The sequence below is a fragment of the Lepisma saccharinum genome, chromosome 20 (genome assembly GCF_977018435.1).
Source record: "Lepisma saccharinum chromosome 20, izLepSacc3.1, whole genome shotgun sequence".
NCBI lineage: Eukaryota > Metazoa > Arthropoda > Insecta > Zygentoma > Lepismatidae > Lepisma > Lepisma saccharinum.
This window is the reverse complement of record NC_139248.1, coordinates 69204562-69219303: the sequence shown is the minus strand read 5'-3', so window position 1 is coordinate 69219303 and position 14742 is coordinate 69204562. Positions and strand designations below refer to the sequence as shown.

Genomic DNA, 14742 nt, shown 5'->3' with positions numbered 1-14742 from the left:
AAGCCGTCCCGTCCCGTCTCGTGTCTCGTCTCGAAAACGAGACGAGAAAGGCATTCCGTCTCGTCCCGTCTCGAATTTCAAAAGGCTTGTCCCGTCCCGTGAGCAACACTACCTCGGGTGAATGCCCCAGTTGCCCCTCTCTAAGGCCGGCTCTGGTTGACGGTGTTTATTTCTTTGTTTTTATCCAACATCAAATAAAGGCATTGTCAAGGACAAATTTCCCAACTCACTCCACCAGAAATGTGAGCTGCAGGTGAGGTATCCAATTTGCAATTCATATTTTCTTTCCAGTAAAGTCTCCCACTTGCATTTACATTAATGGCGTCTGCATGCAAATATTTCCAAGCTCTCTTGTTTACGCTACTGAAAACTCTTAAAAAGCTAAAGGTCGTTGGTGAACAGCGACACCAGGAGAGTTCCTTACTACCTGAAACCACAATCAGGCTTGGAATTCGAGACGAAACCGAGACTAACTGCTCGAAACTCTCGTGTCCTTCAAAACTTGCAAGAAGCATTTTTACATGGGGAAGTAATTGGTATTTCTTCAACAAGTACAATTTAATTATGAAATGAAATTTACTGTCGAGACAATTATTGAACCTTCTAGAACAGGAAAAATCAAACACTCTCCCTTATGTAAACTGTGTTCTACACAGAAGTTTAGAGCCAAATCTTAACTTCACACAATAATTTATAAAAATACGATATTAAACTGCTGATTATGTACAGTATAAATATGGCAATAAATTGTCAAATATGTTGTTATATACATAGAAATTATACATTGGGATAATTAATGTAATATCTAATGAATAAATAAGTTAAATGAATGTAAAATTAGTACAATATCTGTATGTATATTACTATTGTTATTATTATGTATATGTTCGCCTTCTGTAATTGGAGAATGCCGGTTCTCATGGTGGAGTGGCTACCACAGCGCGCTACGACATTATTAATTACAAGGCTTACAAGGCGAGTCTAATAGTTGAAAGTGGGACTCGAACCACTATGGGATGTGGCTCCTCAGGTAATCTAACCCATTACCCCTTGTTTAGAAGAATATAGCGGTAGTAAGCAATGTCTGCAATACAAATTGTAAAAAATAAGATTTTGGAAGCATCTAGTATTTCTGTTAAAAAAAAAAAACTTGTACGGTGGGGTGTCAGTGGGATCCATGAGTATTACCGTGCAAATTGTCCATCACCATGTCCATGCACTTTATTTGAATCAATAAGAGCTTCAAGAATTAAGAGAAAACTCAAAACAAGCTGTTGAGAACTTCTGCACCAGCATACATAAGAATCTATCGCTTAAAAAAACATAGGATGTAAGAGAAAAATTAATTAAAGATAGTCACGGACAATTTGCCGAGCAATACTAGTAGATCCCACTATACAAGTGTTGAGGTCATTCATCCGATTGTATGTGCAGAGATTGTAAGAAACCTGTTTGGCGTTTAGTTTCAATTCTTGAAGTTCTCATTGCATAAAACATAATAGTATAAACATGTGATTGACAATTTGCATGCCCACTCTTGTTATTGTATGAGAATCGACACAAATGAACAAGAAAGTAAAAGTGCAAGAGGCTGAACATTATTAAATTTGTTTTCTCTTTCAAACTTGTTCCTTTGTGTTCGAAGTGTGCATGTCGCACTTCCTTCATGTAGGATGAGTGTGTCAAGGTGGCTGCAGTTAATTTCCAAGGTCTCGACATTTAATTTCTACTTCAGGAAGCCCCTGTCACGCATAAGAAGTGAAACTGTAATAAAAGTTCGTATACTAGCGACATTGTGGCGAAATCGTGAACTTCCGGATCGGTAGATGTTACGTTTTAGGTCTATCTCAAGGTCATTTGGAAGCTTCCATATTAGGAAGTCGTAAAATAATTGAAGAGAGCATTTTTACGCCTTGTAGGGACGTTATTAGTAAGCAATTGGCAAATCATTTTATTATTATGAATGTGAAAGCATTTGTGCATGATGTAGACACGAACGCACGTGCAACCAACTGCAAAAATGCCCTGTTTCCTACGTATGATTTCATATTCGGGAGTTATAATTCATGACAAAATTTGGTCGTGTCCAAGATCGTATCCAGGCGGTGAGCCAAGGGGGTCCAGACCCCCAAAATGGTTAAAAGAATTTGATAATATCTGAACTAGAGAGAAAGAGAGAGGTAAATCGAAGAGAGTAGACGAACAACTAAGAGAGAGCGGGGGGAGAGAAAGAAAGAAAGAAAGAGCGGGGACAGAGAAATAGAAAATGATGTAAAGAGTGAACGAGAGAGAGGGAAGTTACATTGGACATCTCTTCGAGTCATTCAGTCTTTACTCCAGAAAATATACGAAAAACTTGAATCAATTTCTCTTCGACTGTTTCACCTTCCCACTTCGCCATAAATATATATAGTCTGTCTTTGTTAATATACCTCGTCACTTTATACTCTAACATCTCAAATTACTGCCGGGCAGCGAGAGTCTGTGCAAAACTATAGCTCTTCAAATGAAGCCAGTTGTCTGAAGTCGCCACCTGATAGTCGAGGGTTGGTGCAAGCGCGCTTAAATAGCCCATATGAGAAACGACCTCTAAGCATTTCAACACGTCGATTGCCAAAGAGAAAGTGGGAAAAGAGAGAAAAGGAAATGAAAGGAGAAAGGGAAATAGGAAAGGAGTTGGGAAAATATCGACAGAAAAAGGAAGTGAAGTGAGAGACAGAAGGAGAGAGAGAGAGAGAGAGAAAGGAGTTGGCAGAGACAGAAGGAGAAATAAGGAAAGAAACAGATAGAGATGCAAGGAAATTAAAGGGGAGAGAAAAGGAGATGAAAAAGTGCAGAAACAGAAAATACAATGAAACGGGAGAATGAAGAAAATAAAGAGAGATATGGAAATAAGAAACAAAGGGAGAGGGAGGGAGTGGGAATGAATGAAGAAAAATGGAGAAAGAGAGATAGAGGGAGATAAAAATAGAGAGAGAGAGAGAAGGAGGAAACAGAAAAAGAGAGTGAAAGATGGAAATGAAAAAGAACAAAGAGAAGCAAAGATATTAAAATAAACAGAAAGAGAAAATGCAATGAAAAAGAGACAGAAAGAGAGAGACAATGAAAGGGAAAGAAATCAAAAGGAACAGAGTATGCATTCAGAAGGGAAGCCCAGATTTAGAGGGGGGCGAGTTCCATGGGAGCTACAGCTTCGGGCTTCGATATGCAAATGGACTTCCACAGGAAAGAAATGCTTTGAAGAGGGCCACAATATTGGACAAATGAGAGATTTGAAAGGTAGAAAGTTGTAAGAACTGTTTCTCGGACATAACTCTGCGTAATATCTAGTTATAACTGATATAGCATATTACAAACTCTAGAGGGGCCTCAAGAGCGTTGTAATCCCCGAGACTCCGTACCTGCCTGTTGAACCAACCCAAACTCAATTCTCTGTCAAAGCCACTGCTGTACGATAAAGAAGTCTCATATTCCTTCCACCCACATTGTTAAAACAATTCACGTTTGTCGCGGTTAACCTATCAGAACAGAAGGCGCGAAAAGCTTCATAGCTACTTTGTGCTTCCTCCGCTGACCATTAGTTGGCGCCACCAACACTGTTTACCTTGAGCCTTTTTCCTGCGCGGAGGAAAACTGGAAATTATCGTGGAAGCGAAAGCGCATACCAGTTTGCTCCAATCCAGAGCTTCACGAATCACGCTATCAGTGGATCTGTGTCTGTCCCTCTTCACTCGCAGTCAACAGCTGGCGGAGATTAGTGGAAGTTCAACAGAAACGCAAGGTAAGCTGTTCGTGTGTTTGGTTTTCTTTACGAATGGAAGTGGCATGGCTGTTTTTAATGTTTTAGCTCTGTAGCGCTTGTTCTTCAGGCGCAACGTCGTGGAGTGTGGCCCTCCAGTTCGAAAGTTACACGCCGGTCATTGACCAGCAGGAGGAAGCCGTTTCGTAATGGTAACTTTCCCCCACACAATGGATTTCCAATCGGAGGAAACGATTCGTAATGCATCACTGCGTTGCAACCGAAATGCTCTATATAGTAAAACCGGAGCAAAACAAGATTTGCATAGTATTTCATTTGTTTATCACATCTGTGCTTTAACAATTACTTTAAAGTCTTGATGGCACAATTTGAGTAATTGTTATCCGTTTGTTGTGATTAGCGAAAGTGACAGAAAAGCAACGTAAGATAACAAATACGAATCAAATTTAGTCTCGACTATTCCAGCTGTCTCGCATTGGCATGGGCGGCGCCAGGGGAGTATGAAGGGCCTTAATTGTCTTCCACGCCCCCTTCAGCAGCCTCTTTTCAAAACCTATTATTCACCGAAAATACTAACTCTTGCATTGTCATAATATTTTATCTTATTAAAACCATCTAATTACATTGTGCGTTGAACGTCTTGTATTTTTTGAAATGAGACTCCTGTTGTATACAAAAGCCCTTATCTGAAAGAGAAGCCGCATTTACTTCCATGCACTGGGAGACTCTCTACAATGGCCAGCGGCTGTTGTCTTTCTTTCGTCATTATTGTTAAGAATTGTTTCTTCCTTTGTAAGATCCAGTATTGTCTTTCCGATGGCGTAGTGGTAACGACGTCGCCTCATAGTTAAGGCCTCCCGATGGAGGCACAAGCGGTTCCGATCTCACTTCCCACTGTAGGTCCAGTCCCAATTCAACAATCTGAATAAAAGTGGACTTAAAATAAAACTCAAGCAAGTTTTGATCGTTTCAAATTACAAAACACGTGGTTGTTGTGGTCAAAGCAAACACTGGTAGTGTTGTTTCATTGGCATATTTCCATAGAAGCCTTGATTGGCATTTGATGCAATGGTAAAAGCATGCATGCAGGTTTTCTTTGTTTTCAACATCGCACCCCCTCAACACCCCCAATAGATGATTAATCCTGACGCCGCCGCTGCGAATTGGATCTTCAGTTGAAGCCTGTTTCAGTTCCTCTGTTCTAGTGATTTATTATTTTCTGCAACACCCCCTCCTTTCATTTGTCACTGGGGTCCAATTTCTTTATTTTAGCATTTATGTACATTTACCACCTCACTAAGTACACGCGACACTCGCCCCAGAAGGAAAATTCTGGATAAATTCTGCTTGCACGTTTCACTAGTATTTCTTTCCATTCTACAATTACAATATTCGTGAGCCTTTTGACGGTGTAATTTGTAACATATGGTGATTTAAGACTAGTTGCTGGAATTTACCTCCTACTGGACATTTTTCAAATACCGCCCTGGTTAAAGATGTGCCGAGAAAGTTATGGTGGGTCAGCTGCTAAAAAAATGTGTCCTACGTGAATTTGGGGGGGGGGGGGGTGGCGGCAGCAGAAAATACCTTGCTCCCCCCCCCCCCCCAAAGTCTGCGCCTATGTCTCGAATACATTTGCGTGTAGGAAAATGGGGTGAAATGATTAGATTTTTCTGTTTCCTTCAAGAAAATTAAAGCCCTTCATAACCGCTTTCGGTTCGCCTATGATAATAGTGTTGTAAAACGCTATTGTATGGCATTGTTAAGGTTAAAATGTGGCACAATAATGCACGTAAGTGAAAGTAGTGAAGTCAAACCTGTCTGTCTGGCTTAGTGGTAGGGTGACTTGTGTATGAAAAGGGGGGGGGGGAGGCAGGTTCCGATCTATTTCATACGATCGTCATTCATCTTCATAATTCCGATTAATCAAGGCGTTTAAATAGGCTACACGGTTACTTACATGCAAATTTGTACACCCAACGGCGAAAGAAATGGTAGGCAAATTGTCCATCACCATTTTCATTCAGTCAGTTTTCCACAATGTGATGATCATGAATTGAAGTAATAACATCAATAGGCAGAGGACAACATCTGCTATGTATCAACAGAAATTCATTCCTTAAAACAACACAGGGTGTGGAATAAAGAGTAATGAAATCAGTGATGGACAATTTGCCTACTATTATCTTTGCCGTTTACTGCCCATGTTACCAGCCAGTAAACGAAACCATTAACTTGCGGTTCTAAGCACCTTATAACATTGATTCTAACCTAGATCATTAAACCTTATAAACATTTTAACGTAATTTAGAAACGCTTAGTTTACTTGCATTCTAAGAAAACCCAAACTAATACACAAAAAAGCTATCGAACTACTGTAATTAAAACCGAAAAGTTGACCAAATTTCTATTAACAGTTGACACGTTCAAAATTAATGTCCCGTTTAATCTACCTACAAACTTCCTGTGAACACGTGAATACTTGTGAAATATCAGCACTATGCCATGAAAACAGGCTGCTGTTGTCTCGACTCAGAGGTTGGTCAGTTGCACAATGATGTCCTTTAATCCACAAGGCTGCATACTTTTCGGCAGGGAAGTCCCACGACTGGACCATTATTGGTTCGAATGATCTTTCAGTTGTGTTTGTTACATACGTAGTTAAGAAATGGTATACTCAGTGGCGTGCCCAGGATTTTCGAAAGGGAGGGGTTATGTATGCTTTTCCTCTGTAGTCAACCCTCATTTTGTAATTTTGCTACCTTTGACGTTCTTTTTTTAGGAATACTGGACCGGAGGGTTATAACCCCCACCAACCCCCTCTTGGGCACGCCACTGGGTATACTTTCAATTCAGTTTTCTTTGAGGGGGATAAAAACATTCCTGGCAGGGATATATATTATTTTCTCTTGACGAGGATATATTTTTTTATGAGGGGAGATCACCGAAATCCCCCCGTTAATTCGCACATCATACGTTAAGTTAATAGCAAGGACGTATTTAGAAGGGTCCGGGGGGGGGGGGTCCTTACTCCCCTTCCCGAAAGATTTACCAAGTACTAAAATTAAATAATAACATACTTATTTACCACTTGTTTAGTCGATTAATTCCGCTGAACTTATTGGAAGGCAAGGATTATATTGGTTAAGTGGAGGATAATGCCTTGTAAATAAATACATAAATATTGGGATCATAACTTTGAATGGCAGTACCACAGAATTATGCACACCAATAATAAAATATTAATCATGAACTTTACTTTTCGTCAAATGAATCTAACATGCTTTGTGTATTTATGTATTTGACATTAATTTCCTTAATTTTGGCGATCTGAACTATATGTAAGCTAGATATTGAAACTTGCTGTTGTATGTATTCTTATGCAGTCTTTTTTACTTACTCGTGTAATAAAAATACAATATCAATTAATACACAATTAATTTTTCTAGATACGTGCCTGGTTAGGAGTGCTAAGTTTGGTGGCGATATCATTCGCACGTTGTTTTTTTCCCGCTATTTGAGTCCGTATACAACCGGTTTTTATGAACATAAGACGGCAAAGTTACAGAGATATGAAGTTGATTACTCACGCGGCCCGTACTTTGGGATCCAATATCTTATTTGTGGTTTTCAGCCCTGAATCACATTTTACATTACGTAAAACATTGAAATCTATTGATTAATATACAACTAAAATCAACGTAATTCTCGAGGGGGGGGGGGGGGACAGTCGTCAATGGTCCCAATATAATGTTCTCTCATTTCCACCTGAGAATTTCAACCCCATGTCTATCAGTGGCGTGTCCCAGAAGGTGTTTTATGGAGTTACCTATGATGCGACTACATGTAAACAATGGTCTACCTCTAGGCTTGTCGTGTGTGACGCTATATTCACTTACGCGTGAAGCCTGGGCTGCTTCAGGCTAAGGTAACGAGGTACTACGTTACGTCACCATGGCATATCTCATCGAGCTAAAAACACCAGTAAATGTTCATAAACTTTCAATATTAACAAGCCATGCAAAACAGTTCAATTTCTAGAGGGTAGAGGAGATCATGGGTATCAATAGGCTTTCTGGAAACTGTTACCGCTTCTGTAAACTCCTCTGCTATTCACTTGTATCCAAACTCGACAGGGAGATTTGCCAGATAACAAAACTTCCTCCAGGGTTTCCAACCCGACGAAAATTCCATTGTATTCTCTTTGAAGACGCTTCATGTTGAAGTTTTGACAGTATTTACATTATTTGCATTTTCTGTTTTTTTATTTTTACGTTACGCATCACTCGTTTATATCTTGTATTGTAATTTTGGTGTAAAAGCTTTTTTCTTGGTGGCGTTTTTGGTTTCCCTGGCAGGGACACCACGATGAAGGCGACTGGGAGCAACTGTTGACCTTCAACAAGTCACACGTCACTGCTTGCGTCACGTTAGGTGGGTCGCACCCAAGAATTTGGTCGATACCTCCCCAGTGGCAACATCGTCGCATTGTAATCAATGGGTCCCGGGTTCGATACTGGGTAGGGACACTTTAAACTGTAGGTCCAATCCCGATTAGCCCATCTATGGTACAAGTTGCCTCTTTCTCAGTTCTGACGTTCAGAAAACTGTTAAAATTCCATATATGAAATAATGAAAATTAAATGTTTCACTTTCCAAACTAAGTAGCAGGTGCAGAGAATAACAAAAGAAAGTAAGACACAAAAACGATTATATTTAAGACGGATTATCTATAATGCATACCGTTTTAGACTGTTTAAGCGTAACGTCATGTATTTGCTTATATGCGCGTGCGTGCATATGATGTGTATGTGTAAGGGCGAGAACGTGTGTCTTATGGTATTCGAGGTCCACCAATCACATCAAGATCCGAAAAAAAAATGTGATGAGCAGGCACGTATCTAGAAATATATTCCTGGGGGGGCATCCGAAACAAGTGTCTTAGAAATAATATTAAATATAAACGTTTTCATTAAAATAATGATATCAAGCTAAATTAAAATATTAATTAAAATATGTAAATCAATTAATATTGGAATGTTTTTAGTACATGAATAGGTAAAAGACTGTATAAGAATATATTTAACAGCACCAGTGACGTGCCCATGATTTTAGAAAGGGACGGATTATGCATACTTTTTCTTGGTAGTCGGCCCTCATTTTGTCATATTTTCCTACCTTTGAAGATTTTTTTAGGAATACTGGGCGAAAGGGGGGGGGGGGTTATAACCCGCATCAACCCCCCCTTTGGCACGCCACTAAACAGCACATATATTCATTACCTAGCTTACGTGTAGCTAAGAACGCCAAAATTTGCATAAACCTGCCCTGGCAAGCAAATTAATATCAAATACATAACGAATTAAATATTTATTGAATAACAAAAAAGGATGTTAGATCCAGTTGACGAAAATACAGTTCCTGATTATTATTTTATGCATATTAATATAAGTAGTAATGCGCCTAACTCTTCTTTGTTACTGCCCTTCAAAGCTGAATATCAATGTTCTATTATCCCATTCTAATCCTTGCCAGCATGGATTATGCAACAAATGCGAACACTATTAAGTTATATTTTAATTATTCAATTTTAATACTAGGTAAGTCCTTCGGGGGGGCAGACCTCTGGGACCCCTCCTAAACACGTCCTTGGTGATGAGTAGAGAATGGATTTAAAGGTGCAAAATTATGGTCGAAAAGCGGGGGGGAAGATTCTGAAAATGTATTCAAAAAGGTGCTGATTAAATGGCTTTATTCAGATCTAAACCAGTTACATTAACATTCTTTATTCAACACTAAAAAAAAACATAATTAGTAATTAGTTTGCATATTCAGAATAGGTTTTGTTGAAGTTTTTTTTTTCTCGCGGGTTTGGTTTCTTTTCTTACTTCAGTTACTTTATTAACTAATTCACTGCTAATATTGTTCCAATGTGTATATGATTTTATTCCTATTGTATTTTATTGTACGTTCTTGATCAATTTCTTATCTGAATTTCATTTTAATTTTTATTTTTATCTGTTCTATTGTATGAGATTTTATTCCATTTGTATTTTATTGTACTTTCTTGTTCATTTTCTTTGTAATCTTGAATTTTATTTTATTTTTATTTTAATCTGTACTTTTTGGAGTTTGGTGGTAGACCAGCAACAGCTGAAACTCGCCCAGCAATAAAGTCAATTCAATTCAATTATTGGGGCTGCAATTATTATAATATACCATTCTATAGCTCTCGTTCTGCTCTACAAGTGAGACTATAAGATTTTATGTAGCTGGTCAAGAAGAGTGAAAACCATTTATTTTTCTGTCCAATGTTTTAACAAAACATGAAAGAAAAGGAAGGATAAAGTTGCCCAAAGCATCAAAGAGGTGGTAAAAACGGGATAAATGAGCTAATCTGACGAAAAGGTGCAACAAAGTGTGTTCATTTGACTTGATTTCATGTCCTAAAATACATGTCACAAACGACCGGTATGAAAACAGCTATGTTTTTTGGAAAGGTGCTACATCTTAAAATCCACCTTGTCCAAGCTGCTTTGGTGTAAAGCCGCCCCGAGTTGTATTTTTCATTCAGCGTACGGTCTAAGCCTCAGTGGGTTCACGTAGTACGGAGAGTTCAAGCAAGACAGTCTTGCGGACAGTTGCTAAACCGTGCCCTTATCACAGCAGGTCCTCTTCTACTCGGAGCGCTCGGCAGAAATGCTAACCTTGTCGATAACGTTTATTGTTTACTCGTGACAGTGCAGTTCTGTCTTGTTTCTCTGGACTTGCTGTTCAAACAGTAAGCCACAAAACATGGAATCCAATTTCAGTCGATGTGGAGGAACGGGGAGGTCAGTATATTCTGATTCACTGAGATTCGAATGGAAAGAGCTCGTGCCCTTATATCGATTGATCGATTTGTTTTATTTCGCTTTTCCGCCACTTGGCTAATCGTGACGATAGGGATGAAAGGTGATATGATGAAATTGATAGGAAAAATAATCACAAACGCACATGGGCGTTACACAACACCAGCCACGCGGCGGATTATAGTGGCTGCGAGTCCCCACGCCAGTAACGCGTTAGTCTGAAATAATTCAGTCCCAGGGTGTACTACGTGTGAAAGAAGTTGACTTTCGGGTGTCTTCAAAAAGGGTCATCAAAAATTAATTTCCTTTCTTCGTTCATAAGAAAATAAACTGGAACTTTTGATATCATGTCGTATTTACGATTTTATTTCGCGTAAGAGCTCTTACGAAAACTCGTCGTTGCATTGTAAGCTAGGGGTCCCGCGTTCGATACCCGGTGGAGGCACATAGTGGTTCGGATCCCACTATAAACTGTAGGTCCAGTCCCGATTAGCTTTACTGTGCACAAAGTGGACTTAAAACAAAACCAAATCGTACGAAACCTTTGAGTTAAAAATACAATTTATTGGCAAGTAATCGCCCCCATCCTGATCAGGGCCGGATTAAGACGAAATTAGGCCTGATGCTTGAAATCTTCTGTGAACAATAAACACAACGACGTTATAGTTACGTCACAGCGCAAAGAATAATAGTAGCTGTATATAGATCGACCACAAGGACGAAAAGTCCCCGCGCAACTTTCCCATCTTTCCTTCAGCTGGGGTCATAAGGAAGCATGCTCCACTCTCCCCCCGCCCCTCCACGCGGGAGTACGGTGCACAGGAGTCGCGGGTCTGCGCAGGTTGTTTTGCTTGTGGTTCCACTATAATAAGTAACGCTGGGCCTAGGCGTCCGAAATTGGGGCTGCAAATTTCATTCTAAGATTTATTTTCAGGTTAATATAGCAAAAGAAAACTGTTCAGCTTTCGGAAAAATTCTCGTCTGTTTTCATCTGGGCCTATTTCAGGAATTGGCCTAATGCTGTAGCATCAATAGCACCCACCTTACTGGCCCTCATCTTGATTGGTATCAAATGAATGAATGAGGGGTGTGGGAGGTGACCATTTTCGAAGACACCCAAATATGTCTCTTCCACGTAGTACACACTGGACTGTATTCTGCACACTAGCGAGGCTCTGGTGCCTGGCCTCGCAGCCAGTACAATCCCCTGTGGGGGCTCGTGTTGTGTGCTGTCCATATGCGTTTGTGATTGTCCCTACATCCATCTTATCTTACCACCATTCCTCCTCATTTTCGCGATTAGCCAAGAGGGCCAGAAAAGTCAAGTAAATAAACTAAATCAATCAATCAATGGGCTAAAATTGTTTGAATGCGTCAGCACGTGGCCATTTTGCACCCTTCAAAGTACACGGGGAAAATCCTCTTATCAAGGACGTATTTAGGGGAGTGTCCAGGGGGTCCGGACTCCCCCCCCCCCCTTGAAAGATTTACCAAGCATTAAAATAAAATAATGAAAATATACTTTTTAGCATTTGTTGTACTGCAATCGATGTTACTTCCTATGAACTTGGAAGGCAAGGATTATTTATTGAATAATAAAAAAAAGGATGTTCCTTATAAATATTGTATTATATTGGGATCATACTGCTCTGAAGGATAGTAGAGTCGACTTACTTTCGGAACATCTCCAGCGGTCTACGCGAGTCTGTCTAGAGAGCCTAGTGGGCGTGTAGAACCTGAGTAAGGGGCTTAGCGATAGGTTCTGGGTTGAGATGACGTCAGCGGCTCGCTTGGTTAACTGGCTGCTTCGAGAGTTGTGACTCGTTCCGAAGCTTCAAATGCATAACTGACAAAGATGTTACGGAAATAATCTCCCTCTACCTAAGAAGATTTATGCACACAACTACTCGTGAAAATATGCATAAATTATTAATCAGGAACATCATTTTTATATTATTCAATAAATATTCAACTCTTTATCTATTTGAAATTAATTTCCTTGTTTTTATACACATTTGGCGATCTTAAGTACACGCAAACTATATAATAAATATGTGATATTTATATTCTTATACTGTCTTTTTAAGTATTCATGTAATAATAAAAATTCAATAAATTTGCATATTTTAATTATTTATTTTAGTTATAATTTTTAATTTTATTATTTTTTCTGGAACACTTCGTTCGGACCCCCACCCCGAAATATATTTCTAGATACGTGCCTGCCCCTTATCTAAAAAACTCTTGACCTAATTCAGAAAAGGGGGAGGTTAAAATAAGCCCCTTGAGAAATGTTAAGTTAGGAGACACTAAAAATGTTTTGTTGTTGTTTACGATTGTTTTAAACTTTCAACTCATTGTATTTTGTTTCTTGTATCCTTTCAGATGTCCAACAAAATGGATGGCGTCTACTTAGCGTCTGTGATTTTGGCGATACTGACGGTCATGGGTAGTTCTGTACTGAACGGAGGTAAATCTTCATTTTACTTATGCCCGAAACACATGAGGCAGGGGCGTATCCAGAAAGAATATTTGGGAGGGGGGAACAGCCAGGGGTACCCATCCTCCAAGGCCAATGGCACGTCCCCCTCTATAACAATACGATGATAGTTATCTAGTTTATTATTATTATTGTGTTTTGTTATTCTTGGAATCGTAATTTCAGCATTGAATGCCTGTTGACACTTTTCAGAAGCAGTATGAAATATTTGAGTGAGCTCTTCATTCGAAATCTCCCGGAAGTCTCTGAAGCAGTTCTGTGTCTTCTCTTGGCTAAGAGAGAGCGGATGCTAAATTGTGATGAGGGCTCTAAATACTTTCACAACTGTACAGTGAAACTGAAAACCTTTTCACTTTTCACAGATAGAGTACAATTAAGAAAATGCCCTTTGAAACCAGCGGCTAGAAGATCACTTGCTTGGGATGGTTAACTCGGATAGCTCCGCTTAACTGAGTTCAAGAAATTTAACAAGAACGTGAAGTGAATCGTATTTTTTTTAGTAATAGTTTCACACATTGACAATAGTTTTTTTAATGCCTGGTACATAATGCAATGTATTTGGTTTTAGTTTTGGTTTGGTTTGAGTTGTCTTAAGTCCACTTTATGCACAGTAAGGCTAATCGGGACTGGACCTACAGTTTAAAGTGGGATCCGAACCACTATGTGCCTCCACCGGGTATCGAACCCGGGACCCCTTGATTACAAGGCAATGACGCTGCCACTGCGCCATAGGGGAGGCCCTATTTGGTTTTAGTATTTCAACTCTTCATATATTATTTTTAATAAAACACGTCAATTTCACTTACTGTACCAAAACAGTTTCTCACTGAAGTCGACTTTTAGTGGATGTTAGTATCCACAAGAAATATAGGAATTTTGGAGGGGTTCCGGACCCCTCAGGACCCACCCCCTGGATATGCCCTTGACACGAGGCTAGATTTCCTCCTGGATTTTCAAGTTGGACTTGGACTACTATCCCTGACAAAAATATTGAGTCCTTGGTTTGCGTGCTTGTAAAACTATACTCCGTGGGAGGAAAAAAGTCAAATATACCTCATTGGAAAGCTAAAAGTGTCTGCTTTTAGAAAAAAGGAAGATAAAGTGATTTTTAACTCTTTTTTTTTCTATTCAGACAAAAATGTTTGTAAGAGTGTGTTTTTTTCGTGTAATTTTTACATTAGTCTAATTCAATTGTGTGTAGCTTCGTGTAAAACCGTAGTAAAAATGCGATTGAAGCTTGTTTATGTGGAAATATCTCAGCCAAATATAATGGTAGTATCATCTGTGGAACATTCACAATTAATGATTAATTATGATGGTGCAATCTCGGAAATGGTCAGTGCAGTGGTCATGAAATGCATATCAAAATGATGGCCGTGGAATAAAAATCCAATTTCCATATCTCATTCTTTCTCACTGTGCGAATTGAAAACATCAGAGAGAATTGTTTTTCTTGGCAACCGGTTCCCGCGTTTTTCACATCGTTGCTAAGAACGCGTGAGCTTTGTTGCCAAGCGTTTCCGCTTGCGCTTTAAACTCAGCGTTCAAGCATCTTTGACACGGGAAATCAGCCGAAACAATGTGTTGCTCAAAGGAAAGCATTGTAGAAATGCCGAAAGTTTCTTTAGTGA

General features: G+C 39.3%; 1 protein-coding gene across 1 annotated transcript in view; it reads left to right on the top strand.

Annotated features, from left to right (window-relative positions):
• The first annotated feature begins 3593 nt into the window (after positions 1–3593).
• The window catches only part of LOC146003319 (uncharacterized), a 29197-nt gene continuing 18048 nt past the window's right edge, over positions 3594–14742 (top strand). The window contains exons 1-2 of the mRNA XM_083141583.1: positions 3594–3781; positions 12997–13081. Of these exons, the coding sequence (XP_082997709.1) occupies positions 12997–13081 (85 nt within the window). The 5' untranslated portion in view covers positions 3594–3781. The remainder of the gene's footprint in view (positions 3782–12996; positions 13082–14742) is intronic.